Consider the following 18572-nt stretch of genomic DNA (forward strand, 5'->3'; position numbering starts at 1 on the left):
CCCTAGAAGAGAAATGGGGATCTTAAGGGAGATGGAAACTCAGAGCTTCAGGAGATATTTGGGGCTTCAGGAGATATTTGGAGATATTTGAGCAGGACTGGGCCAGCCTATCTACAAGACAATTAGACCTTCAGCTCCAGGGGGATGGGATTGAGACAGGACCCTACAGGACATACCGGATTTTTCAGATTATAAAACGCACCTGACTATAAGACGCACCTAAATTTAGAAGAGGAAAACAGCAAAAAAAAAAAAAGGCGCCGTATTTTCAGCCCTTTTGAGGGGCCTTTTTTTGGCCCTTTTCCGGCTTTTTTCCTAGCCATTTTCGAGGCTTTTTCGGCCCATTTTTGAGGCTTTTTTCAGTCCATTTATTATGCTTATTTCAGGCCGTTTTTGAGACTTTTTTCGGCCTGTTTTTGAGGCTTTTGGGGGCTGTTTTTGAAGCTTTTGGGGGGCCATTTCCCCCCCCCTGAAAAAGAGGCTGAAAAAAGCCTAAAAATGGGCTGAAAAAAGGCCCCAAAATGAGCGATAAAAATCCTCGAAAATGGACCCCCCCAAAAAGTCCCGAAAACAGGCCAAAAAAAGGTCCTGAAAACAGGCCAAAAAAAGCCTCAAAAACGGGCCCAAAAAAGGGGCATGTGGGTGGGCAGAGCTTAAGCCGGGGTGTCCAAACTTGGGAACTTTAAGACTTGTGGACTTCAACTCCCAGAATTCCCCAGCCAGCTGGCTGGGGAATTCTGGGAGTTGACGTCCACAAGTCTTAAAGTTCCCAAGTTTGGACACCCCTGGCTTAAGCAATATTCAGTCTATAAGATGTACAGACATTTTCACTCCCTTTGGGGAGACAAAAAGGTGCGCCTTATAGTCCGATAAGTACGGTAATAGGATTACCCCTCTACCCTTCTAGCAGCAGGGCTCACTTCCTTTCAAAATTTCCTAAGGACATGGCGTCACCCAGCAAGGTTCAACCAAACCTATCTTAGACAACCTCAGCTATGACCCCTGCATAGCCCCATGGGAACCTGACAGCAGCCAATAGAATGCATATCCTTGCACAGGAACAGGAAGCTCCAGTTCGAAGCCCAAGAGAGGGTACAAAAACCCCACCCAACTCCATTTGGTCGGCTGCCCAGAGTGACACGTGGTTCTGCTTCCTCATTAAACCATCTTTCCAATCAGTCTCCATGCTTCCAATGTCCCCCCCCCAAAAAAAATGTTTCGCTTAGCAGCAGAGATTTGGGGCTCTGTCGTGGTTGTAAGTCAAGGACCAGCTCTATGCAGCTAGTCCTCGATTTCTGAGCATAATTAATCCAGGAATTGCAGCCATAAATCATTTGGTGTGTGTGTGTGTGTGTGTGTGTATGTATATGGAGAGAGAGAGAGAGATATATTTTGTGTGTGTGTGTGAGTGTGAGTGTGTGTGTGTGTTTGCGCCTTCTTTGGCATAAGTATATACATGCTTTGCAGATCACAATAGTAGGTTTCTTTTTCTTGGAGTGGGTTTTTAAAAAATTGAAAACGAAAGTGCAGAAGCTTTTACCACAGGCTTTTAAAGGGGTAAAGGTCCAGTTCATTTCAAATTTCAATTTTTTTGTTTTTGGGGGGGTTGGGGAGTCTAGCTAAAACTTTAAAGTTCAGGCAGATAAAAAATGTCTTGCTTAAGGATTTAAATACTAAGAACTACATTTCTGGGGGGTTTTTTCCCTGCAGTGGTTGTTAAGCAAGCATTAAGCAAATGCAACGGTCTTTATGCGAATCTGTTCTTTTGAATGGCCGTTTTTGGGGCTGAAAGCCAGCATTAAAAAAAAAAACACTTGCGAATTGCAGTCGTGCATGGCTGCAGAGCATATGATGGGTCTTAAAGTTGACCTGTTCCTGGCATGCGGTCGCATGACGGCTGGGTGAGCAGAGTGAGGGTTTATGATGTCTAGGGAGAGTTTCATGGCCCATAAAGCTGTTCCGGTGGACCTTTGTAACGTCATTGCTCGTAGGACAGGTTGTTAAGCGAGGATTTCCTGCTTTCCTCTTTAGACATCTCTTCAAATCTTTGCTCCGAGCGGCAAGGTTTTCGTGCAAGGATCACAATCTCCAGCAACACCTTAAGACAGTGTTTCTCAAACTTGGCGACTTTAAGTCCTGTGGACTTCAACTCCCAGAATTCTCCAGCCAGCTATGCTGGCTGGGGGATTCTGGGAGTTGAAGTCCACAGGACTTAAAGTCGCCAAGTTTGAGAAACACTGCCTTAAGATGTACAACTATTTATATACCTCCGCATGACTAGGCCAAAGGCGAAATTTGTGGAGGAAAAAACAACAAAGTCGCCAGCAAGCTTACAACATAGGCTAGTCCTCGACTTACGACCACAATGGGGCCTAAAATTTCTGTCGCTGAGTTAGACATTTGCTCAATGAGTTCCGTCCCATTTTACGATTTTTTTTCCTGCCATATGTCTACGGAAATTCTCAGTCATCCAAGTCAGGGTTATCCCAAAGGTGATTTTTTAATTTTTATTTTGCAAGAGGCAACTAGATTTTCTGGTTTTTCTTTGAAGATGTTTTGCTTCTCATTTGAGAAACTTATTTTGCTCTGATTGGATCCTTCTGTCAAGAGTTCGTTGCAGAAAAATCAAATCCAGAAAGCACACGCAGATAACTGATTCAGCTGGATTCATTCACTTCTTTAAATACGTAACAGATGAATAAATGTACAATACCAATATAGGTTTTTTCCAACGTGGTAGTAGTTACAAGCAAACACAGCAGAGAGGAGGTTTCAGTTCAGAGTTCTGAGCAGACAGTTTAGTTTCAGTTCCGATTCTCAGCACGGACTCAGATCTGTTTAAGCTCCCATTGGCTGATTTAGTTGCTATGCCTATTTATAGGCTGACCTTGTTACCATGTCTCTCCCAGTCATGAATATTCTAACAAATTTCCCTACCTACTCAGAGCGGAAGCAGCTTCTCGGACGAGAAGCAAAATGTCTTCAAAGAAAAACCAGAAAATCCAGCTGCCTGTTGAAAAACAAAACACCTTTGGGTTTTCCTACCATGGTTGTTCAGGGAATCACTGCAGTTGTTAAAATTAGCAACGCGGTCATTAAGTGAATCTGGCTTCCCCGTTGAAATTGCTGGCCGGAAGGTCGTAAAAGGGGATCACATGACACACACCCGCGGGGACACTGCAACTGCCACAAATACGAGACAGTGGCCAAACATCTGAGTTTTGATCAGGTGTCCACGGAGATGCTGCAACGGTCATAAGTGTGGAAAACAAGCATAAGTTTTTCAGTGCTGTTGTCACTTTGAACAGTCACTAAATGAACTGTTGTAAGTCGAGGACTATCTGTACAGAATCTAACTGTGGTAAGAGCCACTGCCTATTTTTGCTCAGCTAATCTTTCTTCTGTTAATGGGATGGAAAATTTTTAGGTTCCACTGAAGAAAGCTGTATTTTTTTTTAACTTCAAAAGAATTCAAGGAGTCCTAGACTTACGACCACAATGGAGCCCAAAATTCCCATCGCTAAGCGAGGCAATTTTACAATCAATCTCGCCCCCATTTTACCACCTTTCTTAACCACCAGCGTTAAGCAAATTAGTACAGTTGTTAAATTACTAACACGCTTAAGTGAATCCGGCTTCCTCATTGCTCCTCGGAAGGTCACAAAAGGGGATTGCGTGGCCCCGGATCACATTGCGACCGTCACAAATACGAGTCAGTTGTTGTCAAGCGTCTGAATTCACATCATGTGACCATGGGGATGGTGCGGTGGTCGTTAAGTGTGAAAAATGGTCCTAAATCATACTTTTTTCAGCGTGGTTCTAACTCTGAACAGTCACTAAACAAAGGGTCGTAAGTCGAAGGTTACCTGACCGATCTATCATAGCCCTGAGTTTACACATTCCCTTTCCAAATATTTTCTTTAACGTCACATCACATCACAAAACAAAAACAGAACCCCAAAATCCAGAAAGCAGCTTTGTTCCTTTATGTCAGGGGTGTCCAAACCTGGGAACTTTAAGACTTGTGGACTTCAACTCCCAGATTTCCCCAGCCAGCTGGCTGGGGAATTCTGGGAGTTGAAGTCCACAAGTCTTAAAGTTCCCAAGTTTGGACACCCCTGCTTTATGTGGACAATCAAAACAGTGGCTTCCTTCATGAAAGAAAAAAGAGATTAGCAATTGCTGTTATGCGAAGCTTTTTCATCTTTTGAAGATAAAGAGATCAATTCTTGGGATGCTTTTTTAAAACAAAAAACAAAAAAACAGAGATAGAGGTTATTAAATAGCTTCCCTGAAAACCTCGCTTGAGTAGGAGAATCACAGAGTCACAGAACAGAGAAAATGCTGTGAAAATTCAACAGTTTCACGCAAAAGGCAAGACAAAAAAGTGAGGCCACAATAGCACCATGCAAAAATAGACAGAAGAAACCAGACGGAAGTTAAACGGATTATTTTCCTTTGGAAAGAATTATAGCTACGGGTACTGATATTTCCATAGGTGAACAGGTAGTCCTCAACTTACGACCCTCAGTTGGGCCCTAAATTTCCGTTGCTAAGCAAAACAGTTGTTCAATAGCAATAGCACTTAAGACTTATATACCGCTTCACAGTGCCCTCTCAAAGAGGTTTACAGAGTCGGCTTCTTGCCCCCAACATTCTGGTTCCTTTTCTTGCCACGGTCGTTAAATGAATCATTGCAGTTGTTAAATTAATAACACGGTTGTTAAGGGAATCTGGATTCCCCCTTGATTTTGCTGGCCAGAAGGTCGCAAAAGGGGGCGCTGCAACCGTCATAAATACATGTCGGTTGGCAAGTGTCTGAATGCTGCACCGGTTGTTAAGTGTGAAAAGTGGACGTAAGTCCATTTTTTCCCGTGTTGCGGTAACTCCGAATGGTCACTAAACAAATTGTTCTAAGTCGTGGCGTATATGCCCTATGAAACTCACTCTGCTTAACAAATGTGTAACACGCAACTTTCAAGTTTTCACAAAAAAAACTCTTCATTGTGAGTTTTCAGCCATTTTCTGAACGGATTCAAGTTCAAATCCCAACTATTCTCCAAAGCACCTGAGGGCAGGACAAGAAGCAATGGGTAGAAACTAATCAAGGAGAGAAGCAACTTAGAACTAAAGAAAAATTTCCTGACAATTAGAACAATTCATCAGTGGAACAGAATTTGCCTCCAGAAGTTGTGAATGCCCCAACACTGGAAGTCTTTAAGAAGATGTTGGATAGCCATTGTCTGAAATGGTATAGGGTTTCCTGCTTAGGCAGGGGGTTGGACTAGAAGACCTCCAGGGTCCCTTCCAACTCTTGTTATTCTATTCTAATTTCAAACCAGTTAACTGATATTAAAACCACTAAGCTGCTTTTTTCCTAAATAATCTACCTTTCATATTTTTAAAACCTTGTTTACAATCTACATTACCGATGACAATGATCAATGGCTGGATCCTTTAACTTTAATCTAACTCTAGTTAAAACTGTTTCACCTCTAGATATCTTGGAGCATATCTTGACTGATATACTTTTTAACTACGGACGCTTTGAATAGCAACTTATTGAGTCAGCTTCGTAAGACCAAGTATATACTGTAAAGTTTCAAATCACTCATATATTTTATTATAATTTAGCCTGCCTTAATTAGGACCAACGAAGTCCATGGAAATAAACACCGAACAAAAAGGGGGGGGGGAGGAGAGAAAGCCAACTAATTAAAACAGGCATTTAAAAAAATCCCTCTCGAAAGCACTGTGAATAATGAAGCATTGTTCTCACCTCCAGTTCTCCATGGAAGATTTAGCCTTCAGTATACGGATAGGAAGCTGAGCCTCTATACTTTGATTTATATAATTAATATATTTTACTTTACAGAATACACACGATTACTCTAACCAGATATACAGCCTGATGACAGAAAAAAATCTGATATATACAATAATTTAGAAAAGATGCGAGCTAAAGTTTTTAAGTTAATGCAGGCCATCCTCAACTTACAACCATTCGTTTAGTGACGGTTCAAAGTTACAACGGCACTGAAAAAAGTGACTTAGGACAGTTTTTCACACTTATGACCATCGCAGCGTCATTTCCCACGATCACATGATCAAAATTTGGCCACTTGGTAACTGGCATGTATTTATGACGGCTGCAGTGTCCCATTGTCACGTGATCCTGCTTTGAGATCTTCTGAAAGGAACGTCAATGGGGAAGTCAGATTCACTTAACAACCCTGTTACTAACTTAACGGCAGTGATTCACTTAACAACTGTGGCAAGAAAGGTCGTAAAATGGGACAAAGCTCACTTAGCAACTGTCTGGCTTATCAACAGAAATTTTGGACTCAATTGTGATCATGTACTAATTTAGTAACTGCCATGTTTCACTTAGCAAGTGTGGCATGAAAGGTCGTAAAATGGGACAAAGCTCACTTAACAACTCCCTTGCTTAGTGATGGACATTTTGGGCTCAATTGTGGTCATTAAGTCGAGGACTAGCCATGAGGGCAAAGGCATGTTTACCCTCACAGTTAGCATAGGTAAAGGTAAAGGTTCCCCTCGCACATATGTGCTAGTCGTTCCCGACTCTAGGGGGCGGTGCTCATCTCTGTTTCAAAGCCGAAGAGCCAGCGCTGTCCAAAGATGTCTCTGTGGTCATGTGACCGCCATGACTAAATGCCGAAGGTTGTTACCTTCCCACCAAAGGTGGTCCCTATTTTTCTACTTGCATTTTTACGTGCTTTCCAACTGCTAGGTTGGCAGAAGCTGGGACAACTAACAGGAGCTCACTCCGTTACGTAGCACTAGGGATTCGAACCGCCAAACTGCTGACCTTTCTTATTGACAAGTTCAGCACCTTAGCCACTGAGGCACAAGCTAGCATAGGAACCCCACAAAACAGATTGTTTTGGGGCACACCACCTAGGAAAAACTGGCACACATTTGCTTTCAGGAGGCAACACAAAGCCACTCCAATGGCTTTTGTCGTTCTTAAATTATGGGTAAAAGCAGCAGTCAAAAGCAGCCTATAAGTACAAAGGCCCAAGGATACTTTTTCCAAAACTGTGAAAGAGATCTTGGAGTCCTAGTGGACAACCATTTAAATGGGAGCCAGCCGTGTGCAGCAGCTGCCAAAAAAGCCAACACAGCTCTAGGCTGCATAAATAGAGGGATAGAATCAAGATCACGTGAAGTGTTAATACCACTAGATACCGCTAGAAGACCTCCAAGGTCCCTTCCAATTCTGTTATTCTATTTCTTCAGTTCTAACTTCTATTATGGTAGAACTGAAGGAGCTGCTTGGGTAAGAAGGAAAGGGGTTTCCAAGGGGAAAAAAACCCCAAGAAAGTCCAGTTGCCTTTGGAAAAAGCATCTTTGAGACCACCATGACTTGGATGGTTGAGAATCTCCGTAGATATTAGAAATACGAGGGGTTGAATTTGGCAGGTGCTTTCGACTCCAGATATACTTTTTAAATATATATTATTAAAGCTGTCCATTTGTCGTTGTCATCCCAAAATATGGGTAAGGAAGTGAAAGCCTGAAGGCTGATTTATCTCTTCTATCTTTGTGAGGAATACACATGCGATTCCACAGGAACATATAAACATAGATACATACATACAAACATATATAATTATTGACTGATGACCACAATTGAGCCCAGAACTGTTTCTTGTTAAGCGAGATATATGTGAAGTGCATTTTGCCCCAGTTTATGACCTATCTTGCCACCGTTGTTAAGGAAACCGCTGCAGTTGTGAAAACATACTGATAAATGAATCCAGCTTCTTCATTGGCTTTGCTTGTCAGAAGGTCGCAAAAAGGGATCACGTGACCCCAGGACACTGTGACCATTATAAATATGAATCGCTTGCCAAGCGTCTGAAATTTGATCACATGACCCTGGGGATGCCGCAATGGTGATAAGTGCGAAACAAAGGTCCTGAGTCACTTTTTTCAGTGCTGCTGGAACTTCGGTCACTAAACGAACTTTTTAAAGTCAAAGATTAGGTAGCTAGGTAAGGTACATAGATAGATAGACAGATGATTGACAGATAGATATAGATTACAGATAGTAGACAGAAAGATGAGAGAGAGATAAATAGATAGATACGAAGGTAGGTAGGAAGATAAGACATACAGATGACAGATAGAGTTGATAGACAGATGATAGAGATAGATAGATAGATAGATAGATAGATAGATGACAGAGAGTTGATAGACAGATGATAGGGATAGATAGATAGATAGATAGATAGATAGATAGATAGATAGATAGATAGATGATAGATAGATAGACGAGAGAGAGAGAGAGAAAGAGATGATAGACAGACAGGTGAAAACACGAGGCCTTCATCCTGCAGTAGACAGACAATGGCTAAAATGAGGGTGATATATACACACACGCACATATATACATATGCACACATGTGTGTGTATGTATGTGTGTATATACACACACACACACACACACAACTGCAGATACAACACCAGAGCATAGCTGAGGCATCTCCTGAGGGTCCCCCTCCTGGGACCTTCTGCTCCATCCTCATAGGGCTGGGCAGCCCTCTCCCTCCCCTGACAACCCAGGCTTTGTCCCCTTGAGGTGGACCAGGACCCCCCCCTCCTTCGATCCTCGGACTTGCCCAGAGACCCTCCCCCACTTGACTCCCAGGTTTCCTGGGACCCCCTGAGCGCCCTCGGAGGGGAGGAGGGAGGGCAGCATTGGGTGAACCCCCCTCCCCTTTGGAAAAGTGGGGAGGGTCCTGCCAGGGGTCCGTGAGCGGAGGAGCAGGATGCCGGGGGAGGGGGGAGTGGAGGTCGGGGAGGGAGTAAGGGGTCAGCGGAGGCTCCCTCGGGGTCAGAGGGCGGAGCCTGCGGCGCCCGGGAGGAGTTCCCTTCCCCTTTGGCCACGCCCCCGACCCTCCCCTGTGGGGGGGCTCTGACAGAAAGACGCAGCGGGTTTTTCCCCCTCCCTCACAACGTCCCCCGGGGGCGAGGGGAAGGCGCCCTTTCTTCGGCCCGCTCCCCGCTTCCTTCCCGGTCCCTTCCGCCTCTCTTCACTCACTCACTTTCGCCTCCACCAGCTCCGCCGCCATCTTGGCTTCCAGCGTCCAACGCGCCGGGGACAGGTGGAGGGAGGGGAGGGCGGGGGGGTGCAGAGAAAGGGGGAAGAGCCGCCGCCGTCACGTGACGAGGCCGCCGCCAGCCAATCCCGAGGCTCGCCGGCCCGCGGCGCCTGCGCAGAAAAGGCAGCCGGCGCAGCCGGCGCTTAGCACCGCCAGCAAGCGCTCGGGGGCGCATGCGCATGGCCGCCGCGGCGCTTTTTCCCCGTCTGGACTTTGCCCGCTTCCCTCCCCACCATCTGCCCCAGAAGTGCGCATGCGCCTAGGGAAAGCGGGGGAGGAGGTTGTCCCAGCCGGCCGTCTTCCCCTGAAAGAGAGGGGGGGCAAATAAAAAAAAAACAGACGCATGCGCAAGGAAAGGTTGCCGAGAAAATGCGACGCATGCGCATAGAGGTTGACATCAACCCACCAGGGTCCGTCTCTATCTCTCTCCGGATTCGTTCGGCCCCCTTGGCCACGCCCCTCCCTTCAAGCTCTTAAAGGGACATGTCTCCTTAATCTGGAAAGTGGGAAAGGGGAGGGTTTGGAATGGGGAGGGGGCTTGTTTATAAGTCATTTGTATCACCTGAAACGCTTGCGTTTGCTTCAGCTTGGTGGGGAGCTTATGGAAACAAATCCCCCCATTCTTGGGCGAAGTAAAATTTCCTGGGTGCAAAACCAGGAAGGAATAGATAGGGGGCGACAAAACGAGGGAAAAATGGAAGTCTGTGCTGCCACCTAGAAGCCATTCTGGGGGTTGCAGCCAAGATCTTGACAGTCACAGCCAAGAGCTTGCCAGCTACAATTCAGGCTATTGACCCTTAGAGTTGGAAAGGGGTCTCTTGAGGCCATCTAGTCAGCTCTCTGCTCAGGGCAAGACCTAAATAAGGTTGTGCCCTGAGCAGAGAACTGGACTAGATGGCCTCAGATGGTCTCCGCTCAAGGCAAGACCATCTCCTTGAAGATCTCCAGGGAAGGAGATAGGTCCACAGTCCGTGCCTGTTGCAGCCTCCTCTGTAGCTGGCAGCTTCTCCTCCTTCCTTGAAGTTTTACCCTATTGCTTCTTTTTAATCATTATTTGTTAAATGACAGATTAACAATCTGGTAATGGTTATCAACATATAGTATGAATTTATCAAGAAAAGATCTGGCCAGGCTATTTTTTTTTTAAAAAATGAGATAACTTGTTTAGTAGACTCTGGGAATGCTGGAGACGTAATATATTTTGAGTTTGGAAGAGCAAAATTTGTTTGGCAAATTAATCAAGTATAAAGGTTCCCCTCGCACATCTGTGCTAGTCATGCCCAACTCTAGGGGGTGGTGCTCATCTCCCTTTCAAAGCCGAAGAGCCAGCGCTGTCCGAAGACGTCTCTGTGGTCATGTGGCCGGCATGACTAAATGCCGAAGGTGCATGGAACACTGTTCCTTCCCACCAAAGGAGGTTCCTATTTTTCTACTTGCATTTTTTACGTGCTTTCGAACTGCTAGATTGGCAGAAGCTGGGACAAATAACGGGAGCTCACTCCATTACGCAGCGCTAGGGATTCGAACCGCTGAACTACCGATTTTTTTGATCGACAAGCTCAGCGTCTTAGCCACTGAGCCACCGCGTCCCTTAATAATAATCAAGTATAAGTTGAGACAAATAGCTGATATGCAGAAAATCTTCAACTTACAACCACCATTGAGCCTAACATTTCTGTGGCTGAGTGAGACATTTCATAAGTGAGTTTTGCCCCGTTTTACGACCTTTTCACACCGCAGTTATTAAGTGAATCACTGCAGTTGTTAAGCTAGTTACAGGGTTGTTAAGTGAATCTGGCTTCCTCCTTGACTTTGCTTGTCAGAAGGTCGCAAAAGGGGATCACATGGCCCTGGGACACTGCAACCGTCATAAATATGAGTCGGTTGCCAAGCAGCTGAATTTTGATCATGGGAATGATTCATGGGAATGCTGCAACAATCAAGTGTGAAAAACGATCATGTCACTTTTTTCAATATCATTACTTTGGTCACTAAACGAATTGTTGTAAGTTGAGGACCACCTGTATCATTGGCTTTTTAAAATGTTTATTAACAGTTCCCTGTTGAACTCGCATGCAGCTTTGAATGAGCTCTCCAAAGGGTTCAACTGTTCATTTCCTCATGTTTCCATGGATCATGAGATGCTGGCTGACAAATGTTGCCAAATTAAATTGTAATACTTAGGACAAAAGTGCAGTGCAGATCATTGTGACAGGGTAGGAAATTGGAAATAATGCAAAAGGAAGTTTAAAATAGACAAATATAGCGTTCTTTCTCTAGGAAACCAACTGCTGTCAGTTGCAGAATCAGGAACATCTAACAGTTTTTCTAAAAAATAATAATAATAAGAATGCCGTGGGGTTAGACAAACATGGAAGAGAAGTAGCATTTCTTCAAACCGCCAGAAGTAATATTTCTGCATTATTTTGCTTTTTGCACTCTCTTTGAGGTGCCTTTCTGGGCAAAAAAAACTGCAAGAAGAAAAGTTTTCCAAGAACGCAGAGACCTGACCAATAGATTTATTGTGAGAATGTTAATTAAGATAAAAAGAAAGGAAGGAAAGGCAATTTGGTTAAAGGCAGCAGGGTGAAAATTGGGGAGACCATGAATTTTGGGGCTGCCTTGGACCCAAAACAAGCTGGGTTTTTGTGGCCTGCCAGCGGACAGTGAAGAGGTTGGGGAGGAGCATGGGCCAGTCCTGGAGGCTGGGGAAGGCTCCGATGAGGGCTCTGCATTGGAGGCAGAGACGGGGCCGAGGCCATCTGGCAGTTCTCAGCTGCCTTTGGGGGTAGACAGCAGTGAGGCAGAGGAACAGCTGGAGCCTGTTCCCAGTGTGCGCATGTACAGAAGAAAAGAACAGCTAAGAAATCAGGGTCGACTTGGGAGTAAGGCCACAGGTGGACGGTGAATGGCCCCTCCCACAGGAAATAAAAGAGGAGCTAAAGGGGAGGGGGCTTTTGCAGGAAACAATTTGTTCGTTCGTTCCAGGAGTGTGAAGATCTGTCTGTGAATCTCAGAGACTCTGTGCCAAGTCTTTCCTTGCACTGCACCGCCTGTGGGAAATATTTACATGGCAGCTTTCCAAGCTAGATAAGGTCTGTGGTCATAACTTCACCTTTGAAAGACTGTTTGCCAGGCCTTGGCTGAATGTGAACGAGGGGGATCCACATTCGTTTAATAAAAGGGGTTTTGTCGGGACCAGGACTCTGCTTCGTGCTTTTTGGGGAAGCGTAGGGGGCAACACTGGGTGATTTTGGCCCAGTCCCTCCCACTTAGGCCCAGGATGGAGAAGGTCAGGGCAAGCCACTTCCAAAAAATGTTTCCAAGAAAACAGCAGGAAATGACGCAGGAAGTCAAAAGAGGTGGAGAAGAACAAGAACAAGAGAAGGAGAGAAAGACGAGGCGGCATAATTTCACAGGAAGAGTAGTGGAAGCACGGAATCAATTTTTATCAGGCGTAATGTGTCAATCGTCAGGAACGCAGTTGAAACGTGCTTGGGATAAATGCCTGTCCATCTTGCAGTAACTTTTTTATTAATAACAAAATGAAAATAAATACAACAATAATAATAACGTAAACAATAAATAAAAATTAGCATGTTTGCAAATTAATTAATAATTAAAAAAATAAAAAGGGGAAAAGAAACCTCCCAAAAACTCAGAGGACCCACTGGGTCCTTCTCTAACATCCATTTTCTATGTTTCTGTACCTGTAAGGAGAAGAAAGAGAGAAGAGAGGAGGGAGGAGAAAGATAGAGAAAATAAAATAAAAGATAATAGAATAGGATAGAATAGAATAGAATTACAGAATAGAATAGAATAGAATAGAATTATGGAATAGAATAGAACAGAACAGAATATTGGAATGAAAAATAGAACAGAATTTAGAACAGAACACAACAGAACAGAATATTGGAATGAAGAACAGAACAGAAATTAGATTAGAATAGAATAGAATAGAATAGAATAGAATAGAACAGAATAGAATAGAATAGAATAGAATAGAATCTGGAAGAGACCTTGGAGGTCTTCTAGTCCAACCCCCTGTTAGCCAGGAAACCCTTACCATTTCAGACAGTTGTCCAATCTCTTCTGAAAAACTTCCAGTGTTGGAGCATTCACAACTACTGAAGGCAAATGGTTCCACGGATTATTTGTTCTAACTGTCAGGAAATTTGTCCTTCATTCCAGGTTGCTTCTCTCCTTGATTAGTTTCCATCTGTAGCTTCTTGTCCTTCTGCTGCTTTGCAGAATAGGTTGACTCCCCCCCCTCCTCCCTGTGGCGGCCCCTCAAATACTGGAAGACTGCTATCCTGTCACCCCTATTCCTTCTTTTCATTAACCTAGACATGCCCAATTCCAGCAATTGCTCTTTATATGTGTTAGCCTCTAGTCCCCTAATCCTCTTTGTTGCTCTTCTCTGCACTCTTTCTCGATGAGAAGATGTGGCGAGAGCTGTCTCCCATAAAATCATCAAAAGTTGGACTCCTGTTGGGGAAACCTCAGTTGTGTAGACACAACCATTATCTTGGCTTATTTTGACCCATGGCCTTGGCTGTTCCTGTCCGTGGGCAAGGAAAACCTATGGTGCTCTCCAGGTTGGTCAACTACAATACCCAGCATCCCTGTTGTTGTCCCTGCTGACTGGGGCCATTTTAGTTTGGCTACATCCGAAGGCTTCCTATATAGTGTTATAATAGTTATTATCTGGGTAATTACCAAGTTATGGCCAAACAGGCAATCATCACCACACCCGACCCGATCGTTTTCCCACTCAAACGCTCGGCCTTATCAAGTGGCCCTGCTGAGTTTTTATTTAAACAAGGCATTAAAAAAACAAAAACAAATGTCACGTGCAATTAAAAGCAAATAAAGCAAATAGCTTTTAAAAAGATCTAACTGAAAACAATCATTTGGGCAAAAGCATTCGGCAATCACAATAAGCAATTTAATTGGCGGTAAGCAAGCCATTTTCATTGCTCGGGGGTTAAATGAGACAATCTGTTAATTGCAAGTTGAATGCTCGTTAATCACTGGACAGTTATTAAATCAGTTTTAACATTAGCGTTCCAGCTGCATAATCAAATGAAAAAGAGAGCGATTGGTCATTTCGTATTGGAGTAAAAATACGACACCGATACACCTCAAAGAGACTGCATACTTTTTTTGGAAAAAGCCCTCCTTTTACTTAATTATGATTTGCTTATTTTGGGTTCTTGGTGCTCTCTGAGCTTGGTTGTTTCCTTGACGACGTTTCATTACCCAACTAGGTAACATCATCAGTGCTAGTGTAGAAATATTCTCCTTTATTGGTATAATTTGCTTATTGTGGGCAAAGGTACTCCCAGTGCTATAGACGTAAAATAAGTTCAAGATTTGACAAACAGTGTGAACAAAAATATTTACATGCCTAAGAAGAACTGGTTGCTAATTTTTTAAAAATTTTAATTCCAGGCCCAAATTTCTAAAAAAGTAGAACTAGACTCCAGTCTCTGGGAGGTGTATCGGTGTAGTATTTTTGCTCCAATACGAAATAACCCAATTGCTCTTTTTTTTATTTGACTGTCAGGAGGCCAGCCAGGCCGTCATGTCTTCCCCCCATCCAGCCGGCCTGTGGAGGACAACTGCAATGCTAATCCAGCCCTCAAAGAAATCCAGTTTGACACTCCTGCCCTATATCATTTCAGACAGATGGTTCTCCAATCTCTTCTTAAAATCCTCCAGCGTTGGAGAGCCCACAACCTCTGGAGCAGCGAGGGCGAACCTTTTTTGGCTCACGTGCCATAAGCGGGGGGGGGGGCTCATGCGCGGGCGTGCCGCGTCCAGAATGCAATGCGCGACTCCCCCCCCCCGGCGCTTTTTCACCCTCCCCAGGCTCCAGAGGCTTTATAGAAGCCTGGGGAAGATGAAAACAGCCTCCCCCGCACCTCCCGGAGCACGAAAAACGACCCTATGAGAAAACCGGAGCAAACTTCCGGTTTGCTCGTAGGGCCGTTCTTAGTCCTCTGGAGCCTTCAGGGACCTTCAGGAGGCCTCCCTAAAGGCTCCAGAGGACTAAAAACATCCCTACGAGCAAACCGGAAGTGACGTCCGGTTTGCTCATAGGGTCGTTTTTCGTCCTCCGGAGCCTTCAGGGAAGCCTCCGGAAGGCCCCTGAAGGCTCCGGAGGGCTTAAACTGGCCCTATGAAGAAACTGGAAGTCCGTTCCTGAACTTCCAGTTTGTCCGTAGGGCCAGTTTTTGCACTCCGGAAGTTTCCTTTTTAAGTTGTGCATGTGGATATTTCGCCCTCTTGATCACTGCAGGGGCAAAAAAAAAAAGTACAGGAGATGCATTTCAGATCATTCAGAGTTGGGAGAGGGATCTTGTAGGTCATCTAGTCCAACCCTCCCACCCAAGCAGACCCAACACCATTTCAGACAAGTGGCAGTCCAGTCTCTTCTTGAAAGCCTCCAGGGATGAAGCTCCCACAACTTCCGAAGGCAACTTCTGTTCCATTGGTTGATTGTTCTCACTGTGAGGAAATTTCTCCTTATTTCTAGGTCGAATCTCTCTCCTTGCTCAGTTTCCATCCATTCTTCCTTGTCTGGCCTTCGGGTGCTTTGGAAAATGCTTTCACTTCCAGTGTCCCAGTTTCGTACCTTGTTTTTAGAAAACAGAACAGAATAAGAGTTGGAAAAGTGGTTTTACAGAGTCAGCATCTTGCCTCCAACGGTCCTCTAGATGTAGGTCATCTAGTCCAACCGCCACCCACCCACCCAAGCAGGAGACCCTACACCATTTCTGACAGATGGCAGTCCAGTCTCTTCTTGAAAGCCTCCAGGGATGAAGCTCCCACAACTTCTGAAGGCAACTTCTGTTCCATGGGTTAATTGTTCTCACTGTCAGGAAATTCCTCCTTATTTCTACTTGATTCTCTCTCCTTGTTTAGTTTCCATCCATTATTCCTTGTCTGCCCATCAGGTGCTTTGGAAAAAAAGCTTGACCCTCTCTGTGGCAGCCCCTCAAATATTGGAAGACTGCTATCCTGTCTCCCCTGGTCCTTTGTTACGTCCTCACTTTTTACGTCCTCACCAGCTCCATGCTTTCCACCCCCCAACTGCCACCAGCTGCCACCAACCTGCCATCTCACTCCCGCTCCGAGGCCCCCACCCCAAGGGGATTCATTAATATATATGTGGCTTAAGTGCCAAATCCTGCTAAAACCTGAGACGTTGGCGGGATAAGCGGGCAGCTTTGCAAAGCCAGCCCGCGTGTGAGAAGGCAATTAAGGATCTGCCAATCTTGGATGCACAAGCTGGCTTCTTAATTTGTCCTGGGCGGTGGGCGCTCCTGGTGGACTCACCCCAAGATGAGCTAAGATCAGGAGACTCCCCAACAGCAGGCACCATGGAAGGAGTGAAGGCTGAAAACCCGGGGAGGCCCGGAGCCTCCTTCACCATCGACCGCCTTCTCTTCAATCAAGGTAAGCCGTCTTCTCAAGATCCAGACCTGGGGGATTTCCAGAAGGACGCCAAAGAGAAGACCGAGAACCCAACCGCAGCGCCATCCGAAGCTCCGAGCTCCGTAGATCTTTCAGACAAACCCAACCAATCTTACATTGCTCTGATTTCCACCGCCATCCTCTCGTCCCCCAGAAAGAAGTTGCTGCTTTCCGACATCTACCAGTGGATTATGGACCACTACCCATACTTCAAAAACAAGGTGAGCCCCACAAAGATAGAATAGAATTACAGAGTGGGAAGGGACCTTGGAGGTCTTCTAGACCAACCCCCTGCCTAGGCAGGAAACCCTATACCATTTCAGACAAATGGCTATCCAACAACTTCTTAAAAACTTCCAGTGTTGGGGCATTCACAACTTCTGGAGGCAACTTCTGTTCCACTGATTAATTGTTCTCACTGTCAGGAAGTCTCTCCTCAGTTCTAAGTTGCTTCTCTCCTTGATTAGTTTCCACCCATTGCTTCTTGTTCTACCCTCAGGTGCCTTGGAGAATAGTTTGACTCCCTCTTCTTTGTGGCAACACCTGAGATATTGGAAGACTGCTATCATGTCTCCCCTAGTCCTTCTTTCTATTAAACTAGACATACCCAGATCCTGCAACCGTTCTTCATATGTTTTAGCCCCCAGTCCCCTAATCCTCTTTGTTGCTCTTCTCTGCACTCTTTCTAGAGTCTCCACATCTTTTCTACATCAGGGCGACTATTCTGTTCTGTTCTGTTCTATTCAGAAAATTTCTCCTCAGTTCTAAGTTTCTTCTCTCCTTGATTAGTTTCCACCCATTGCTTCTTGTTCTGCTCTCAGGTGCTTTGGAGAATAGCTTGACTCCCTCTTCTTTCTGGCAGCCCCTGAGGTATCGGAAGGCTGCTATCATGTCTCCCCTAGTCCTTCTTTTCATTAAATTAAAGGTGTTGAGATATTGGTCCACGTTCTGCTTCTTAGAGAATAACTCTATTGTCACTTTGAATGTACGCTAATCGGCATGCGTGAAAATGAAAATTCGTTGCCTACAGCTCTCAAAGGGTCACCAGCTCCAATATACATGACGTAAACATGTCAAAAATATAAATAAATAAATTATGCCGAGACCCATACATATGACACAGAGAAACAACACAGTTTAATTTTGGATGTATACATGTAAAGGTTCCCCTTGCATATATATGCTAGTCGTTTCCGCCTCTAGGGGGCGGTGCTCATCTTTGTTTCAAAGCCGAAGAGGCTTTCCGTGGGGAGGGCAAAAAATGGGCCTCCCAGAGGGGACAGCCTTCGGGAGGGCGAAAATGGGCTCCCCTGGGCTCCGGAGGCAGGAAACAAGACCATATCTGGACTTCTGGAACTTCCGGGAGGCCAACTTTTCACCCTCCCGGAGCCTCTGCCCGGGCCCTGAACTTACCTGGTATCCAAAATGGGTCACGTGGAGACTCCTGGGAGGGCTGGGCGGGGCCAGCCAGTCCTTGCAACTACCGGTTCGGCAAACCAGATGTAAAATTTGCATCCGGATCGCCCGAACCGATCCGAACCGGCTGAGTCCCACCTGTGGCTGTGCGGCCCAGATTCTTTCTTACAGTTCTTCCAGCACCTGAAATTGGCAGTACAGGTGACTTACGATCCACAATGCAGCCCAACCTTCCCGTTGTTAAGCGAGACATTTGTTAAGTGAGTGTTGCTCCATTTTTCTTGCCACAGTTGTTGAGGGAATCGCTGCAGCGGTTAAGATAGTAACTCGGTTGTTAAGGGAATCTTGGCTTCTCCATTGACTTTGCTGATCAGAGGGTCATAAAATGGGATCATATGACCCCAGGACCCCGTGACAGTCATAAATATGAATCAGCTGACAAGCGTCTGAATTTTGATCACGCGATCCTGGAGGGGCCAATACAGTTGTGTGAAAACAGTCGTAAGTCTTTAGCGCCATTATAACTTTGAACGGTCACTAAAC

At 45.2% G+C, this 18572-nt stretch overlaps 1 protein-coding gene across 2 annotated transcripts in view; it reads right to left on the reverse strand.

The window, feature by feature from the left end:
* Positions 1-9150, reverse strand: part of PIAS4 (protein inhibitor of activated STAT 4) — a 49038-nt gene extending 39888 nt beyond the window's left edge. Inside the window, exon 1 of one of the 2 annotated variants that reach the window (XM_081941431.1) lies at positions 9075-9150. In XM_081941431.1, the coding sequence (XP_081797557.1) occupies positions 9075-9101 (27 nt within the window). In that variant the 5' untranslated portion in view covers positions 9102-9150. Of the gene's footprint in view, positions 1-9070 lie in introns of both variants that reach the window. The other variant, XM_081941432.1, reaches the window with a different exon arrangement.
* Positions 9151-18572: the final 9422 nt, after the last annotated feature.

The sequence above is a fragment of the Natrix helvetica genome (genome assembly GCF_964273705.1).
Source record: "Natrix helvetica genome assembly, chromosome: 1".
NCBI classification, from domain to species: Eukaryota; Metazoa; Chordata; class Lepidosauria; order Squamata; family Natricidae; genus Natrix; species Natrix helvetica.